Raw genomic sequence first — 16,350 nt, 5'->3', positions numbered from 1 at the left:
TTTAGATCCCTAATGATAGGGTGACCAGTCCTGGCTTTTGATGGTCTGTCCCCGGAGATGTCCCCGTTTTACAGCACATTCAAAACAACCTGCAAATCCATGGCAAAAAGCCTGATCAGCATAGCCTGCGGAGTACCAGAGCAATCATGTAGTGATTATATTCACCAACAGAGGGGGCTGTGAGCTACACCGATTACTTGGTCGCGAGCATGAGACAGCATCATCGAGTTATCATCAGTCGAGTTATCATCAAATATCAAAAGAGACAACGTTATCAGGTTCAAGGTACTAACTAGTCACGTTAAATTAAAGTAATACTATTCGAATGTACTACATAACACGGCCTGAACAGGGTGCGGGATTGTTTTGCACACAATTGTAAACTGTCCCGCAAGTTCCGTCGTCACAACGCAGAATTCCCACACACGTCTACCACGTGGGTGAAGGTACACAAAGATCTGAACAAATAAAAATAATATTCATCTAAACAATTACACGTGCAGCTATAACATTTGCTTAAAGGACATTTGTGCTCCAAATGAGCCTAAAATGTCAAATAATACGCCTAATCAGGGATGGTGACGGTCCATTTCCAAAAGCACAAACATAAAAAGACAGTTTAAAAGTTTTAATGACTGATCGTAATGACTGTATACAGTATGTTCACAGTTTGTTCAAATGAAAATATTAAATACAATTACAAAATGTTAAATATGGTAAAAATTGACCCTCACCTCCACCCCCACGGGCCCTGATCTAGTCCATAGTGAATGCTGAAGGAAATGTTACGTTAACTCCTTTATTTTGAACGTGTCAGGTTAAGGAAGGAGAATGAAGGTGTGAAATAAAGAAAACGACATGTGAGGAGAAAAGATAAAGAGGAGACGCGTGTTCAGAAGAGAGTAAGAAGATCGTTGCAGATATTTCGATGACGAGCAGGTAGAGGAAGAACCGTGGCCCTTTCCAAGAAACGGAACTGCCGTTTTAATGACAACATGATGAGAGAATTTCCAGTTCTTGGCCCAGGTCAGGATGATACAACGGTTCATTGCACCATTTGCAATTCCTCGCGTTCAGTTGCCAGTGGAGGGAGAACGGCAGTGGTAGCGCATCAGCAGACGAAAAAAAGCGTAGAGTCTCTCTGCTGTTCCTTCAGTCACCACATTCTTCAAGAAGGTAGAGCCCTCCCAACGAGAATAGGATTTAGCTGTGAAGGACGGTGTTTTTGCATACCTCACTATGCATCACTGTCACAGTTACAGATCAATGGTCTGCACAGCACCGCTGACACGGAAGCTCTACGAGCCAAAGTTCACATGTGCTAGGACAAAATGTGAAGTCATTGTGAGTAACGTGTTTGCACCCGGGGCAACTTCTCTGGTAAAACAGGACCAGGAACAGGTTGAGTATGTGTCCCAGTCCATTGATGTGTCCAACCTTGAACACGTAAAGCTGATATATCAGATGTATGATGGCAGCATATCTGTGGAAACAAAACTGCTGGATTTTATTGACCTGAAAAGGGGAAGAGCAGAGGAACTTGCAGCTGGGGTATTGGTGGTTATTCAAAATTTCACCTTGAAAACAAAGCGGTAGCATTCTGTACAGACAACACACACACCAACTTTGGACAACTGAATAGGTTTGGTAGGGCCGATATCCATACAAAAGTTTTAAATGCTCTACAGACGGATGTAATCGGCTTAGGTTGCCCTGCCCACATCATTCATAACACAGCCAGAACAGCTTTGGGTATGATTCCTCTTGATGTTGAGCACCTGCTCTCACAGATTTTTGGACATTTTAATTTTTTCACAGTCAGAGTTGAAGGACTAAAGAGCTCGTAGTGAGTTTGTTGGTCAGGAGCACCATGACATACCTGGTCACAGTAATGTTCGCTGGCGGTCCGTGCACCCTGCAGTAGAAAGAGTTCTGCAAATATATGAGCTTTTCAAATCTTTTTCTTGTGTACCTATGAACAATCTTCGAAGATCCGCTGACTGAACTCTGGCTGGCCGTTGTACACGGGAGCTTAACTGTATTCCATGAAACAATTAAGATGCTTGACGGACCGTAGCGTTGTGAGTCTGCTGCAGGAACTTTGAGGAAAAACTGACAGCAAGATGCGATGATGAAAAGATGCGATGAAAACTTCATTCCTGTTGTGGTGAGAGGACTACTCCAAGAGCTTGTGGAAAACAGAGCAATTTCTAAAGAGTCTTTTCTCAAAACATGGAAAATCATCCTTCACAACTGCAGTGACCTACATAACAGCATGGACCACGCACACGGACGATCTCAAAGACCTGCAAATTCAACGTGCAGAAATGCAGAAGGCAGAGAACACACTGCAGGAGAAATGCTCTAATGTGTCCATCCATGAGGATGCACTGTTTGATGAGGTCACTAGCCTGCAAGAGCTCTTAAAGGGGGAATCACTTGAAAAATGGGGAAAAAATGAAACACCACTTTGTCAGAGACGGAGCACAGCGTCCAGCTTCTTTTAAGACAGTGACATCCTGGATACTAACCTGTCTAAATTATCATCAGTTGCCATGTGTTTGCCCGGAAGTTGCCATGTCTCTCAGAGGAATGATTCATGGACAGCATCAGGAAATATATTCACTGTTTTTACTGTCAAAGCCACGCTTATTGTGAGGACAACTTTCATCTTCTCCTGCCAGGAGTTCATGGAGAAACTGGCCAAAGACAGAGCAATCCTGAGGAAAAGACCTTCGTGTGAGAAATATGCAGACTAGGTTTCCTTCGTTTACAATTATTACTTGTTTAAATGGGCAAAAGTCAACTAGTGAAGTGAACTGATCACAACGTGGTGCTGAGCGTTCTGTTTTGTACGTTTTCAGACCCTAACCCCGTTATTCCTTCTATTCCGTGTGTAAGATGCTATAAAATCAGCGGATGTAGTTCCTTGTTGTTTATCGGTTCTGTTAACTTCAATGCCTCTTAATGTGCTGTGTGCATTGTTGAAAAAAATTCATCAGAAGTACAGTAATTTAATTCAACTAATTGAATTAGAAACCCACAACAATAAAAAGACAAAAACATACAAATGTTTTGTCCCCGATTTTTAATTCATAGATAAGAGCAAGTGAGATTTCAAATGATATTTTGACCACTGAACTGGGAAATGTCCCCCGTTTTCATTTTTAAAAATCTGGTCACCTTACTAACGAGCAAGCCTTAGGTGACAGTGGGGAGGGAAAAAAACTCCCCCAGATGATGATGATGATGATGATGATGATGATGGGGAGAAACCTCGGATACAGACGACGAGCTGGGAGTCGTCCTGTCCCAGGTGGTTGAGTGGGAGGACCGCCCAGAGCTATGCATTCATTTAAGTAAATTACAATCAAAAAGGTGTGTCTGGACATCAAATGGATGTTTTTTACTTTCTGTTACTACTTATGGGGTGCTCCTTCACCCTCTCTGTTCCCCAATTACTGGAGATTAAGAAGCTCCAGAATGCCAGCGTGCTTAATATTTCAGGTAGAACATTTGCTTCAAGAGTAAAAGAAAGGTTTCAGCTACAAGCCATAAATCTCAGTCTGGCTAAAATAAAGCATAAACCGTGACATTTGTCTAAAACCATTTGTCTTACCACATGAGCAACATCACGTATTTATGATATGGCAACATCTGTTAGAAGCACTTAGTTTCTGAACAGAGATTTGATTGAGGGAAGTCTTGCATAACCGCTTGAGTTTGCAAATGGAAAGAAACGTATAAAACTCCAGAAGAGATGATCTCACACCGTTAAACCTGATGGATTCATTTTATTTTATGAACACCAGGTCAGAGTGCGTATAGACCGGAATTAAGATGATATACACACGGATATGCTTACAAACGCAAAATATCTAAGAGAAAATGAGGACGTGAGGTGAGAATAGTAGAAGATGTGAAACTGTAATCGTGTAAGATCTCGACTTATGTTTTGAACTGCATCTTGAGACAGAAACCAGTGTATAAATTGCAAGAATGTATTGGAAAGTACGATTTTGCAGAGTTTTTTGTTGGGAAGGCCTGGTGGTATAGCTGGTAGCATTACCGACTCGCGGCTCCAGAGCCTGCGGTTCGATCCTGAGCTCTGAGTGTCCATGTGGGTTTCCTCTGGGTTCTCCAGTGTCCTCCCACCTCCCCAAAACAAGCCAACAGATGTATTGTCTACACTAAGGTGTGACTGTGTGAGTGCGCGCTGCCCTGGCTTCTCATCACAGGTGAATTCTCCTCCCTCACACGCAGGATTCCCTCTGTGACCCCGATCAGCATGACTAAAGATGATGATTAAATGAATGATTTGATAAGAGTACGGCTTGATTGCAAAGGATGGCTGAAGATTTTACCCACCAGATCATGACACGTGAAATAAGGTGAGCCTGAAAAAGCCAGATACTGAGCAGTGAAAGCCTGCCACTTTGTGTGAAATTCTGAACGTCGGCTCAGTCCAGGAGAGCCAGAGTATGTTGTACTAAATGACCTACCGCATACTGTGTTCCAGTCCAGACAGAAATGCAGCAGATATATCGGTGCCAATAATAGTGTTTCCAAGAATGTCTGTGTCTTACAGAGCAAATATTCACAAGTCTTTTCTTATTATAGGGGTTATATTTTTAGAAAGCAGAGACTCACGCTCTCTCTCTCTCGCTAAAAAAAGAGCCTCTAATAAAGTATATTTCAGTAAGAAATGACTTGAGTTTATACATTTTACATGTTGTTTTTTGACACTATAAATAATTAATTTTTAAAAATGCCATATCTATTGAAACGGTAACATGTTGGGTTAGGGAAAGCTACAGAATCTGGTTGTGCAAAGCAGTAACTGCTGCTCGCAGGCACGAGCATGTGACGGCCGTTCGATTTCTCTGACTGTAATTGCATTTTTTAAATTCATTTTTATTTATTTTAAATGGAGCCCATTATATTCCAGCTCTCAACAGTCTTGCCTAAAACTTCTTCTCCTCTTTAGAGACGTAAATGAGGACAAAGAATGCAAATGTATGCAGACATTCCCAATAAAAATTAGATGCGATATTAACTTCTTAATTGCAATGCACTCGATCTATAATTGTAGAAATCCGTTTTTTAAAAACAACCTATTGCTGAGACTTGATACTTATAAAAACTTTTTCTTTTTTTTTTAAAAATGATAATAAAACCTATAAAAATTAGCATTTTGCTTGTGTATTTTGAAGCCTGTCTTGGAGCATGCGTGTGAAAGTTTTGGATTCTTGTTTTTCAGTTTTAATGAGTCCCTGGGGAACTATGAAATGATTTCTCAGTGGTTCCTGCTACATTTTCAAGAAAAGGCTTTTTAAAAAAAAAAAAAAAAAAAAAAAAAATAGAGGAAGGAGAATAAAAAAAGCTCTGTGCTAACCCACTCACCAACAAATCTGAATACACACTTTTCAGAGTGGGGATCGTTTGTTGGTCATGGCTGGTTAAATAAAGAAGTCGGGCCAGAAATGCGATATGTTTGTTGGTTGTCAGAAAAGCAACAAGGAAGGCAGAAGATCGATCAATAATTGTGTTTGTTCCGCATTTAAAAATGGCTTGTTTCTATTTAAATGAATTTTTCAAATATACATTGCAGCAAATGGTACACAATGGGTTTAATGATGCAAAGACAGAGTAGAATAAATATCTCCCAACTGTACAAACATATTACATTGCGGATGCAAAACGATCCATACATATTTATGAGACAGACTTTAAATCAGCATCGGAGACATTAATTGCACCCATGTCTTTTTATGTATTGAATTTTTCCAGAACCATAAGGCTATAGACAAAGACACAACCACAAAATGTGGTTCCTGTTTCATGGCGGTAAAATAGATAAGCCTAATCAAGACAGCTTCACGACAGAGAGACACACAGCAGGGCTCCGTGAAGGCTGGCATATGGCACAGCAGTAAAGTCAGTCTTGCTTCAGCTAAGCGTGGAGAATGGCACCATGCTCAGTAGGAACAAGAGGAACCACAGTCGCGCAATAACTAAAAATCTCCAAAATCTCCTTCACTAATTGAATTTTAGCTGACATCACCAAAAAAAGAGAAAGGTTCTTCATTCTGTGGCTCACAAATCACAAGAGTTAAGAATTCTCATTACTCACATAACCTGTAAAAATCCATTCAGTGCACCGTGTATTACTCACAGACGTGGCACACGTGTAAAGTCTTTCAGTAAGGAATCCGTAATCTGTTGTTTTGTCTTTTTAAATAACGTTCACCTTCATGAACAATTGCCAGTCAAAGTGGCACGTGACAAGCATTTATTCTGATTCTATATTACAGCAGTTCTACAAGCATTTACCGGAAGCTTATCATTCCGAAAATATTGGAAGTGTCTGAGAATTGCAAGCTCTTCTATCTGTATATAGACCCTGGTGTTTTAGGGCAGGGGTTCCCAAACCTTTCCAGGGCAAGGCCCCTCAAATGGCATTAACATTTGACTGAGGCCCCCCCTTGTCTTTAAAACACATTAAAAATACAGACTTCTGAATATATCCCCCTTTTTTTATTAATAATTACATCTTACATCTTTACATTACATTACATTAGGAATTGATTGTGTGTGTGTGTGTGTGTGTGTGTGGTTGTCTGAGAGTGAGAATTTATTTTTCACACCAAATTGTTGAGGCCCCCCGGGCGCCCCCTGGCGGCCCCCACTTTGAAAAGCACTGCTTTAGGGCTTCTGTTTAAGCAATAAAAACAGAATATTTCCAGAAAGGAAATAATAACGTGTTATAAACAGTTACTGGAGCTCTTTCTGTTTGTGGGCTATTCATGTATTTCACTAATAATTCACAAGTGTCATCTGAGAGTAAAATATCAGAAGTGTGACGGTTATCAGAAGAACGGGTCGCTTCGCCGTACCGCATCACTCTGCCGTGGATACTGTTCGTAAAACAGCGTTTATTCCTTACATAAAGCGGTGACGGTCCACTTTTCAACTGATGTATGCGCACAACAATCCCATTAACACACCACTAGGCAATATATACAGTAAATTCCGCTAACCTATATTCTGTGAGACGGCGGGAACGCGCATTTGGCACTGCTGCAGTCATTTTGAGGATTTGACTTTGAAGATCAGTCTCACTCCAGGAGTGAGCTGGCAGTCAGTAGAGCGAGATCACGTGGAAGACGTGGAGTAGTGCGCTAGACTGGATACGCGGAGGAAAACAACAGATAAATGGCACTCTGGCATTACTGACTGGGAAAGCGGGAAAGTCTTCGAAGTGTTTCCCGAAAACATCTCAACATCCCAGACATAAGTGTTTTTTTAATGGGTTTGTTTCTTTTCAGCTTTATCTACAACCCCAATATATATTTTATTTAAAAAAGAATGCAATGTAAAATGTAAATAAAAACAGAATGCAATGATTCGCAAATCTCATAAATCCGTATGTTATTCAGAATAGAACATAGAAAACACATCAAATGTTTAAACTGAGGAAATGTAACGTTTTAAGGAAAATGAAAAGGGTAATTAATTTAATTACCCTTTTCATTTTCATTTTCATTTTCATTTTTCGATGGCCGCAACACGTCTCAAAAAAGTTGGGATGGTGCAACAAAAGGCTGGAAAAGTAAGTGTTAGTGAAAAAGAAACAGCTGGTGGAACATTTTGCAACTAATTCGGTTAGTTGGCAACAGGTCAGTAACATTACTGGGTATAAAAAGAGGATCTTAGAGAGGCGGAGTCTCAGAAGTAAAGATGGGATGGAATCTGGATGGAAGCAGATGTTGCTCTAAAACCTGTACACACCTTTCAGCATTGATGACGCCTTTCCAGATGTGCAAGCTGCCCATTCAATGGGCACTAATGCACCGCCATACCATCAGAGACGCAGGGTTTTGAACTGAGCGCTGATAAAAAGCCGGAATGTCCCTCTCCTCTTTAGTCCTCTTCAGTTTAGAGGACATGGCATCCACGGTTTCCAAAAAGAATTTCACATTTGGATTCGTCTGACCACAGAACAGTTTTCCAGTTTTTCTGCCTCAGTCCATTTTAAATGAGCTTTGGCCCAGAGAAGACGGCGGCGTTTTTGGATCATTTTCTGGACGGCACGGCGAACCGTGTTGACAGACGATGAGTTCTGGAGGTGTTTCTGAGCCCATGCAGTGATTTCCATTACAGAATCAGGCCCGTTTTCAACGCAGTGCCACCTGAGGGCCCGAAGATCACGGGCGTGCAGTATTGATTTTCACCCTCGTCCCTTACGCACAGAGATTTCTCCAGATTCTCAGAATCTTTTGATGATATTATGTACTGTAGATGATGATGAGATATTCACAGTCTTCGCAATTTTAGGTCGAGGAACATTATTCTGAAATTGTTCCACAAATGTAGGCGCAGTTTTTCACAGATTGGTGAACCTCATTACTAATACTTGTATCCCTTATTAGTTATATTAGGGATTTTAATTGAAACATTTTCTAACAGAATTCTACTCATTTAAACAGAGACATTGTAATGCACGATAGGATAATTTCCTCCTAAAATTCTCAAATTTATTAATAGATAAATTTACACACCAGGATGTACTCTGGGGAAGCCAGAAATGTATGGAAAAGTAAAAACTCATCATTTATCTCAGAATTTCCTTTGAACAAATACGAAACAGGGTTGTTGTTGTTGTTGTTGTTGTTGTTGTTGTTGGAGGTTTTAATTTGATGTCAAATTTTATCTGTACTTGAAATAAAATAAACAGCAAAAAAAACTATGAATGTATGACAGAAATGAATAAATAACAAAACCTTTTATTTTTATCATTATTTATTCATTATTCCTCTTTCATCTGCTCAGGGTCGCCACGGAGGATCACCTGCCTGCATATTTTTCCCAATATATATTTAATCATTTATTTATTGTGAAATTAACTGAATTTATTAATTGAAAATCATCATTTCATTAGTATGCCAAGCTTTAAATATGACTAACTGTCTATATATGTTGACTTTGTAGTCACGGGTTGTAGTTATTTATTTATTTATCATTATGCCTCGGTCATTAGGTGTTTTCAGCTTGTCCATTCATGCATCCATCGAGAGATTCTTGTTAGAGAGATATCCAAAGAGCGAGCGGTTGAATGTTTATAGGATTTCTATAGAGTCATCACCGTGACCGGCAGATGAATCGATTAGATTTTAAAGCTGATCCTAAGGTCACAGCAAGGTCAATTGTCTGAAATGGTTTATCTTTAACGTCTTCCTTCCCGTTTGGACTGAATTTAACGGTGTTTCACGCACACACATCAAAATATTCATTCTAACTTTAACACTTAAGCTAAAATGTGACTTCTTAGACATACATTGCACAGATTATTCTCCATGCCGAATGTTTTTTCAAATATATTCGTCAGGATTGATTTGGCGAACCCTGATCATGCAGTTCAGACAGCAGTTTAGCTCATTATGCCAAAATCTATTATTGTTTACGTGACCGGCTATGAAGTTCTCTCTCACTGATCAAACATTTTCATATTGAACGACACAAATTAATTCCAGACCCTGAAGACTCCTGTAAAAAGTGAACAATGAGTTTATTCCTTATTATGGTGATGTTGAAGGGTCTCTACTTCCTGTTTAACTCGAAGGAAGGAAGGTTATGAGTTATGAGTTAATTGAGGTTATGAAACCCTAATTGTCGTGCGAGTCTACTGTTTTTCTTTTTATCACTACACATTTGTTTTGTTGTTCTATTTAGCAGATGGAATTTGTGTCTCATGAGTCTCAGTAAAGTTTAATGTACTGTAAATAAGAATGTGCTGAACGGCACACTAATCTAATCTCATGAAGTTATTCCTCATCGGTCCTTAAACAGAGCTAAATCTTTAAAAAGCAGTCACGCTAGAATTCGTAAGCAGAATTAGGAGAGGTGAAAGGGAGATGGACTGGTGTCCCGTTCAGGGTGTATTCCGGATCATGCCCGATATTCCCGGGATAGACTCCTGATCCGCCGCCACCTTGACCCGGATAAAGCGCTTACTGAAAGTGAGTGATGGAGTAGGAGATAAAAAGCAAAATGTATTTCTATAGCACACTTTGTACAGAAGGCAAATAAAACATTAACAAAAATAAATATAATTGAACGTTTTTTAATTAAATCTAAAACTTCATGTGAACTATATGGAATAAAAAATTGGTAAAACATCGGCGCTGGTTTCGGCTGTGATTTGGCCGTTTGCGTTCGGTGCCACGTTTTTTCCCTCAGCTCTTGTGTCACTACAAGTATGATTCCTGTTTTGTCTTTTCTTGCTTTGTTTGTCTGCTGTCTAAATAAATACCCGCATGTGCATCCGTAAATAACGGTATTTAAGAAAGCAGCCAAATGAGATGAGAAAAAGATCAAAATGCAATGGATTTAAAGTGCAACACTGTCCATGAGACATAAAAATGACAGGTTTAACTGTAAGCTTGTTCAGAACAGAAAGGTCATCAGTCTGGATTTAAAAGCATCTAATATCAGGGCACTTCTGAGGCTCTGTGACCGCAGCTTCCATCTCAGACTTTTAATAAAAGCTAAGGTTCGCTTCTTCATGCGTGAGTGTTTAGACTCATAGTTCTGCAGTTTACCTGACAGGTGTGTTTGTTCTAATCCATCTAGATGAGAAGGAGAACGTTTAAAGGCAATTCTGTAGCCAGTGTAGGGATTTAATTCTGCAATCTGTTGTACAACCCGACCTCCAACACGGAAAAATGCGATGGGACGATCAGATAACTCCGAATTCTCAGGTGGAAACTCAGCCAGCATCCACCTGGACTCAAACACACCGGACGCACACAGACGACCATAACCAGAATTCCCTTCGCAACTTTATTTTAACAACTTTGTAACGTAATTGCACTGATTTCAGCCCAGTTTTATTTATGCGATAAGAGCGGTTTCATGAGCAAAGATGAATAAGACAGTTGACTTATATGTCTCGTACAGTATCTCGCTTCTCCTCGCTAATGGTGCAGAAATAATTCATGTAAATCTTATTAATATATTTATCAGTTTCTGAGACGAGCCATGCTAATATGAGCTTGCTCTTAGCCTCCGTGTTTTTCCGAGCCGAAGCACCGGAGCGAGTTTAGATCAGAACTCTGGGAAATCAAGCATAAGGTCTGGGGTGAGGTTTGGGATGGTGTTCCCTTCTTTTGGTTCTAGTTAGAACTTTAGCAGCTGTGTTTTGAAATCGTTTGTTGAAGCGTGCGGTAACTAAATTTCAATGACTAACTCTTTAAAAAGATGATTTTTTTTTTTTGAAGAGTTCAAGAGAAAGTGTGAGTGTGATACTGATACAGCACTCCTGATGCTTCTGTTCGTGTTCTGAAGACTGCAGTAAGACCGTCTAGAGTGCTATGGGCAAAGGACACACACACACACACACACACACAAACCAGGTGGTTTCCAAAAATATCCTCCACATGTGGACACAGTACCCACCCCATTACCTTTTTATATTATGTTTAATTAAGTCTGCATGGCTGCGATTAAGTTCTTAAACATCCATATAGACGACTAATGGGTCCAACAAAGAGCGGGCGTACATGGTGTGAATCATTTATGACATCTCGAGTAGCATTTGCATAATTCATGCAAATGACCTGAAGTCGCATAATTAAAAATCTGACATGAATCAGTGTGGTGAAATAATGCAGATCAGTGCAGATGGAGGCTAAAACACAAAAAGACGACGCTTTAGTGACGGCTCTCAGCAAACCCAGCCCGTGTAATCGGATTCATTAGGAGCACCGTGCAGGGTGAATTAGGCTGGAAATCGTTATTCCACCTCAGATGGTGTCAGAGCAGCTATAACAAACTAATGAGAGAGATTAACTGGACCGAGCTGGTAAAACATTTTCCTTTTCTATTCCTAAGTTACTAGAAACTTCTGTTGTGAGGACACGAGCACTTTGTGGCATTAGTGTTCAGCTCCTGTAAATCCATAGCGTGGACAGTCAGTCAGAGGAGCTCCTAATTTACACACACTCTCATTTGCACTTTGTTAATAGGCTGCATTCGATTCAGCTCAGAAACGCGAATTCGGAGCTCTGAATGATGTCATTTTCGACCTCCGTATGTTCGAGCGACAGAATGGAGAAAAAACCCCACATAGTTAGCAGCTATCCAGCTAACAGTGCTGCATGATGTATATTTACCTCAGAACAGTGAACTGTACGTAGAGTAGTGCTACAGATTTAACAAGAGAACACGTCTGTATGCTGATTGAACTAACGCTAACACGTGTAAATACAGTGTGACTCATTTAAAAGGTAAGAAGTGCTGCTGTGTTTAATGCTGACGCTGTGAGCGGCCATCTTGATTCGATGTCACTCCCCGAACTCGGGGATGAGGAGACCATCCAGAGAGGTCAGAAATGACAAGCTATGAACTTTAGTTGAATGGAGCAGTATAGCAGAAGATACAACCATGACCAACCGACACCAAACAGACAGTACCCCTTTAACCCTTTCTCACAGTACAGCGGCGTTCCTGTCCGACAGAGGAATGGAAATCGACTTATCGGACATTTTCAATCAGTATTTTATCGCCACAAGTCTGTTATGAGATGAGTCTGGACGCTGTTTGGTTTCTGTATGTAGAGTATCATGACTCGGCGTTTAGATGCTGGTGAGCAGGGTGATGGAAGAGGGGAGGGGTGCGAGCGGGGCAATGGGAGAGGGGAGGGGTGCGAGCGGGGAGAGGGGAGGGGTACGAGCAGGGCGATGGGAGAGGGGAGGGGTGTGAACCCCCTGCTGGCCAAACAATTCACACGTCTCCACAACAACACTGGAACAGAGATAAAACGAGCAGCACAGCTAAAGCTTTTCTTGATAGTAAAACACTGTATACAACTGCAGCAATAAAAGTATAACATTTAAACCTAGTAGGATGGGTTAAAAAAGACATAATTATGAAAAACTGCAAGTCCTGAGTGTCGGCTTTCATACGAGCCATTAACCACTACTGTGGAGTGTGACATCACAAATAGATTCAATACTGAACACGGCCACCCGTGTAAAATAAATTCCACAGACCTCATCACTCCCTGAACAGAACCCAACTCCTTAAATATTAGGGTCATTATTTTAAACGTGAACAAAAACATTTTGGGTCTCTAATGGGCCAGAAAGCTGTTTATTCAGGAAACTTCCATTCAGAGAACATTTTTATTAGATTCGAATTGAAGTTATGTGTTCGATTTGTTGAAGTTTTGAATAATAAGAACTTTAATAATAGCAGGTTGTGATTTCAACAACAACAACAACAGAAAAAAAACAGCTCCCTTGTGTATGCTTCACAGACCCCACTTATAAAACAATAACCTCAACTGAACAATAACATCAGTTGAAGTGTGAAATAAAACAGCTGCATTTACAATTTTCTACTCTGTAATTTAACTACTTGTAATAAAGTGCTTTAATGCGGTCACGCTACACATTTTCCAGAGGCAGAACGGGACTGATGGGTAAAGGTCTTTCAAATCGATATCGGTTTCTGACGGACTCTTCATCACCACCTAAAATGTTAATGAGAACCGATAAACCAGAACTGCTCTATAACAGATCATTCACATTAGTTACCTAAACTAGTTACTACATTATTACCTGGAAACCCTTACACGCGTAGTGTCCACATTTATGGCTGGAAATATAAGAAAATATAAATCTCCAAGTCACTTTTATTTTATTTTTTTAAAATAACAAACCATTATCCTGGTTTCTGTTCCAGAATTTTCCCCTTTCTATTTTCTGATTTTTTCCCCCAGGTATGTTTTTACCTCTTTTTTACTGATGCCTTATTGATGCACAGTATTCGTGGACGTGGACCGACCGTTTTCCTTTTTCTAAAATGAGAAACACTTTCAGCATTAATTTACGCGTGAAAAGGTTTAAATCGGGAACAAGTCCCGCGTTGTGACGTCGATTCATTTAGTTTTCATATTGGCAGCTACGTACATCGTTTAAATTTGATATGCACTGTATGTACTAGAAACTACTCGTCATTACATCATACTTACCTGTTAAATGCATTGTAAATTACCCATAATGCTGTATCATTTGACGTTATGAGAAATGTGTCCTTCATGAGCAACATTGACTAATAGACGTATTTCTACAATTTTTATTTCTATAACGTTGCGTTCCTTCAGGATTATATGATGTTGCTTGTGATTCATATTCCGTCTTATTGTGCCGTTTCAGGTGGATCGTCACGCTGGTCCTCGCCGCCTTGTGACTGCTGCTGCAAGGGCCACAAAGGTGAAGGCGAGGGTGAGAGCGGCACGTCCTTCAACGAGCTCTCCACCTCCAGCTCCGAGAGCCAATCAGAAGCCAGTTCCCCCCAGGGTACGGTCATTCGTGGGCCGGTCAGCCGACAAGCACACGTCCAAACACTCGACCGGCCGTCCAAGAAAGAAAGGCCAGGAGGTCAGCTACTGCAGCAGCAGCAATCTGAGCAGCGGCGTAAGAGCGATCTCCTTCGCACTCTTACTTCAAGCTCACGGGACACGAGTGGCAGCAAGAAACGTCCGGCCAAAGAGAAAATGAGCGTGGAAGAGGAGCTGGAGAAGTGCATCCAGGACTTCCGCAAGATTAAGATCCCGGAGCAGTTCCCGGAGCGCAAGTACATGTGGCAGGCTGACCTTCTGCGCAAGTACCGGCTTTGAGGGACCAGGAACGTTAGAAATTTGGACCACTTTGGAAAGAGGAGTACAAAGCTGTGAGTTGTGCTGACGCACAAATTCTTCACTACTGCCTCAGACCTGCGTGTCTTCTCTGTGACGGCCGATTCCACTCCGGATTGCTCAGCGCTCACGTTTCCGTAGCACAGATGGGTTCCGTTAGAAAAGCACAATTTTTGGATTTGATTCGATTTTTTTTTGGTCCGTCAGCTTGTACAGATGAGCACAAACGTGTCTGTTTTTGACCTTACAACGTTGGTGGTTGCGTTCAGGTGGTCCAGAGGTCGGACACTGAATGTGCAACCCGAATCATAAATAATTCATACCGTCTCTATTGTGTCCTTGCTAAAAATAGCCAACGTATTGTTGAGCATGAGAGCCAGGTTTTATTTCAGCACTTTGAGAAGCACACAGGAATAAATGTTTCCTTCTATCGGTTTTTCCAAACCGTAGTTGGCGTCCAATCCGTTACCCTTATAACGCCTCCGCATCGATTTAGTCATGGCATATAAGGGGTTGCACACAGTCAGGGTGGAAACTCTACACCAGGTTCTTCTAAAATGAATTGAAACCGCAGCCTGAACTCCATTGATCCAAACCTGAGATTTTAAAACAGAAAGTGTGATGGTTTTCACCGTAGAAGCACAAAAGCATGTTTAAGTTCAGAAACACACACATAGTTACATTGATGACAAAACACAGACTGCATCTGTACCTGATGGTGTGATTAATAAACATTAGATGTTATTAAACATCGAGGAGCGACTATAGGCAACAGATCCTATTGATTCAATATATATACAAGTAAGATCAATAATCGCAAAAATTAAATATAATATATGAGCAAACATATGACTGTTATATATAAATATGAATTGAAACCTAATTTTATTTATTCAGTGATTTATTTTTAAATATATAAAAAGAGCTTAATTAAATATTTAAGTGAAAATGTGATTACATCTTATGCAAATATGAGTGTAGAATTTCTATTTATTATTAGGAATAGCATCATAACAGAAATCTTCATTCATTTATTTGGCCAAATCGGTTACTGATGATTCTTACAGTGAGAGAGCGTTATGACACAGTCATACTTTATTTGGTTATGTAAATCATTTTAAACTCAACTCCACGAAGTTTAACTGGAATATTGATCTGATATTCAGTGTTTATTGATACGAGATGATGCGTAACAGCTCGGATACTTCTTTCAAGAGCAATAAGTTTCCTCAGACACTAACGTTTAATAGAGAACAGTATAAATAATAATAATAAATTATGCTCTACATTTTAGTCATACCCTTTACGTTATACAATAGGTGGAACCAACAAACCAGGTGAAAATCCAGTCGATCTACACTCCTGAACATGGAGCTTGGAAGCTGACAAAAGTATCTGAATATGAATTTCATATAGAATTATGTGTCACGTTAACAATGCTCTTTTTTTAATGTGGAGTGTTTAAAAAAATGTGCATTTTACCAATGTTTTTTTCCTCATTTTAAACTTGCTAGAGGTAAAAAAAAAAAAAGCCTTTTAGAAACATTTCATTCATATCGACAAATGACAGTACTGATTACAAACAAAACGAAAAATCAGACATACAAAACTCAACAATGCAGATTTTACAGGATTCCCAGGGAATCCTT

General features: G+C 40.1%; 1 protein-coding gene across 1 annotated transcript in view; it reads left to right on the top strand.

Moving 5' to 3' along the window:
* Positions 1-16,044, top strand: part of kctd16b (potassium channel tetramerization domain containing 16b) — a 40,425-nt gene extending 24,381 nt beyond the window's left edge. Inside the window, exon 2 of the mRNA XM_053648803.1 lies at positions 14,220-16,044. Within this exon, the coding sequence (XP_053504778.1) occupies positions 14,220-14,683 (464 nt within the window). The 3' untranslated portion in view covers positions 14,684-16,044. The remainder of the gene's footprint in view (positions 1-14,219) is intronic.
* The last annotated feature ends 306 nt before the right edge of the window (positions 16,045-16,350 follow it).

Source organism: Ictalurus furcatus, chromosome 18, assembly GCF_023375685.1.
Source record: "Ictalurus furcatus strain D&B chromosome 18, Billie_1.0, whole genome shotgun sequence".
NCBI classification, from domain to species: Eukaryota; Metazoa; Chordata; class Actinopteri; order Siluriformes; family Ictaluridae; genus Ictalurus; species Ictalurus furcatus.
The sequence above is the reverse complement of the archived record's forward strand: the minus strand, read 5'-3'. Positions and strand labels throughout refer to the sequence as shown.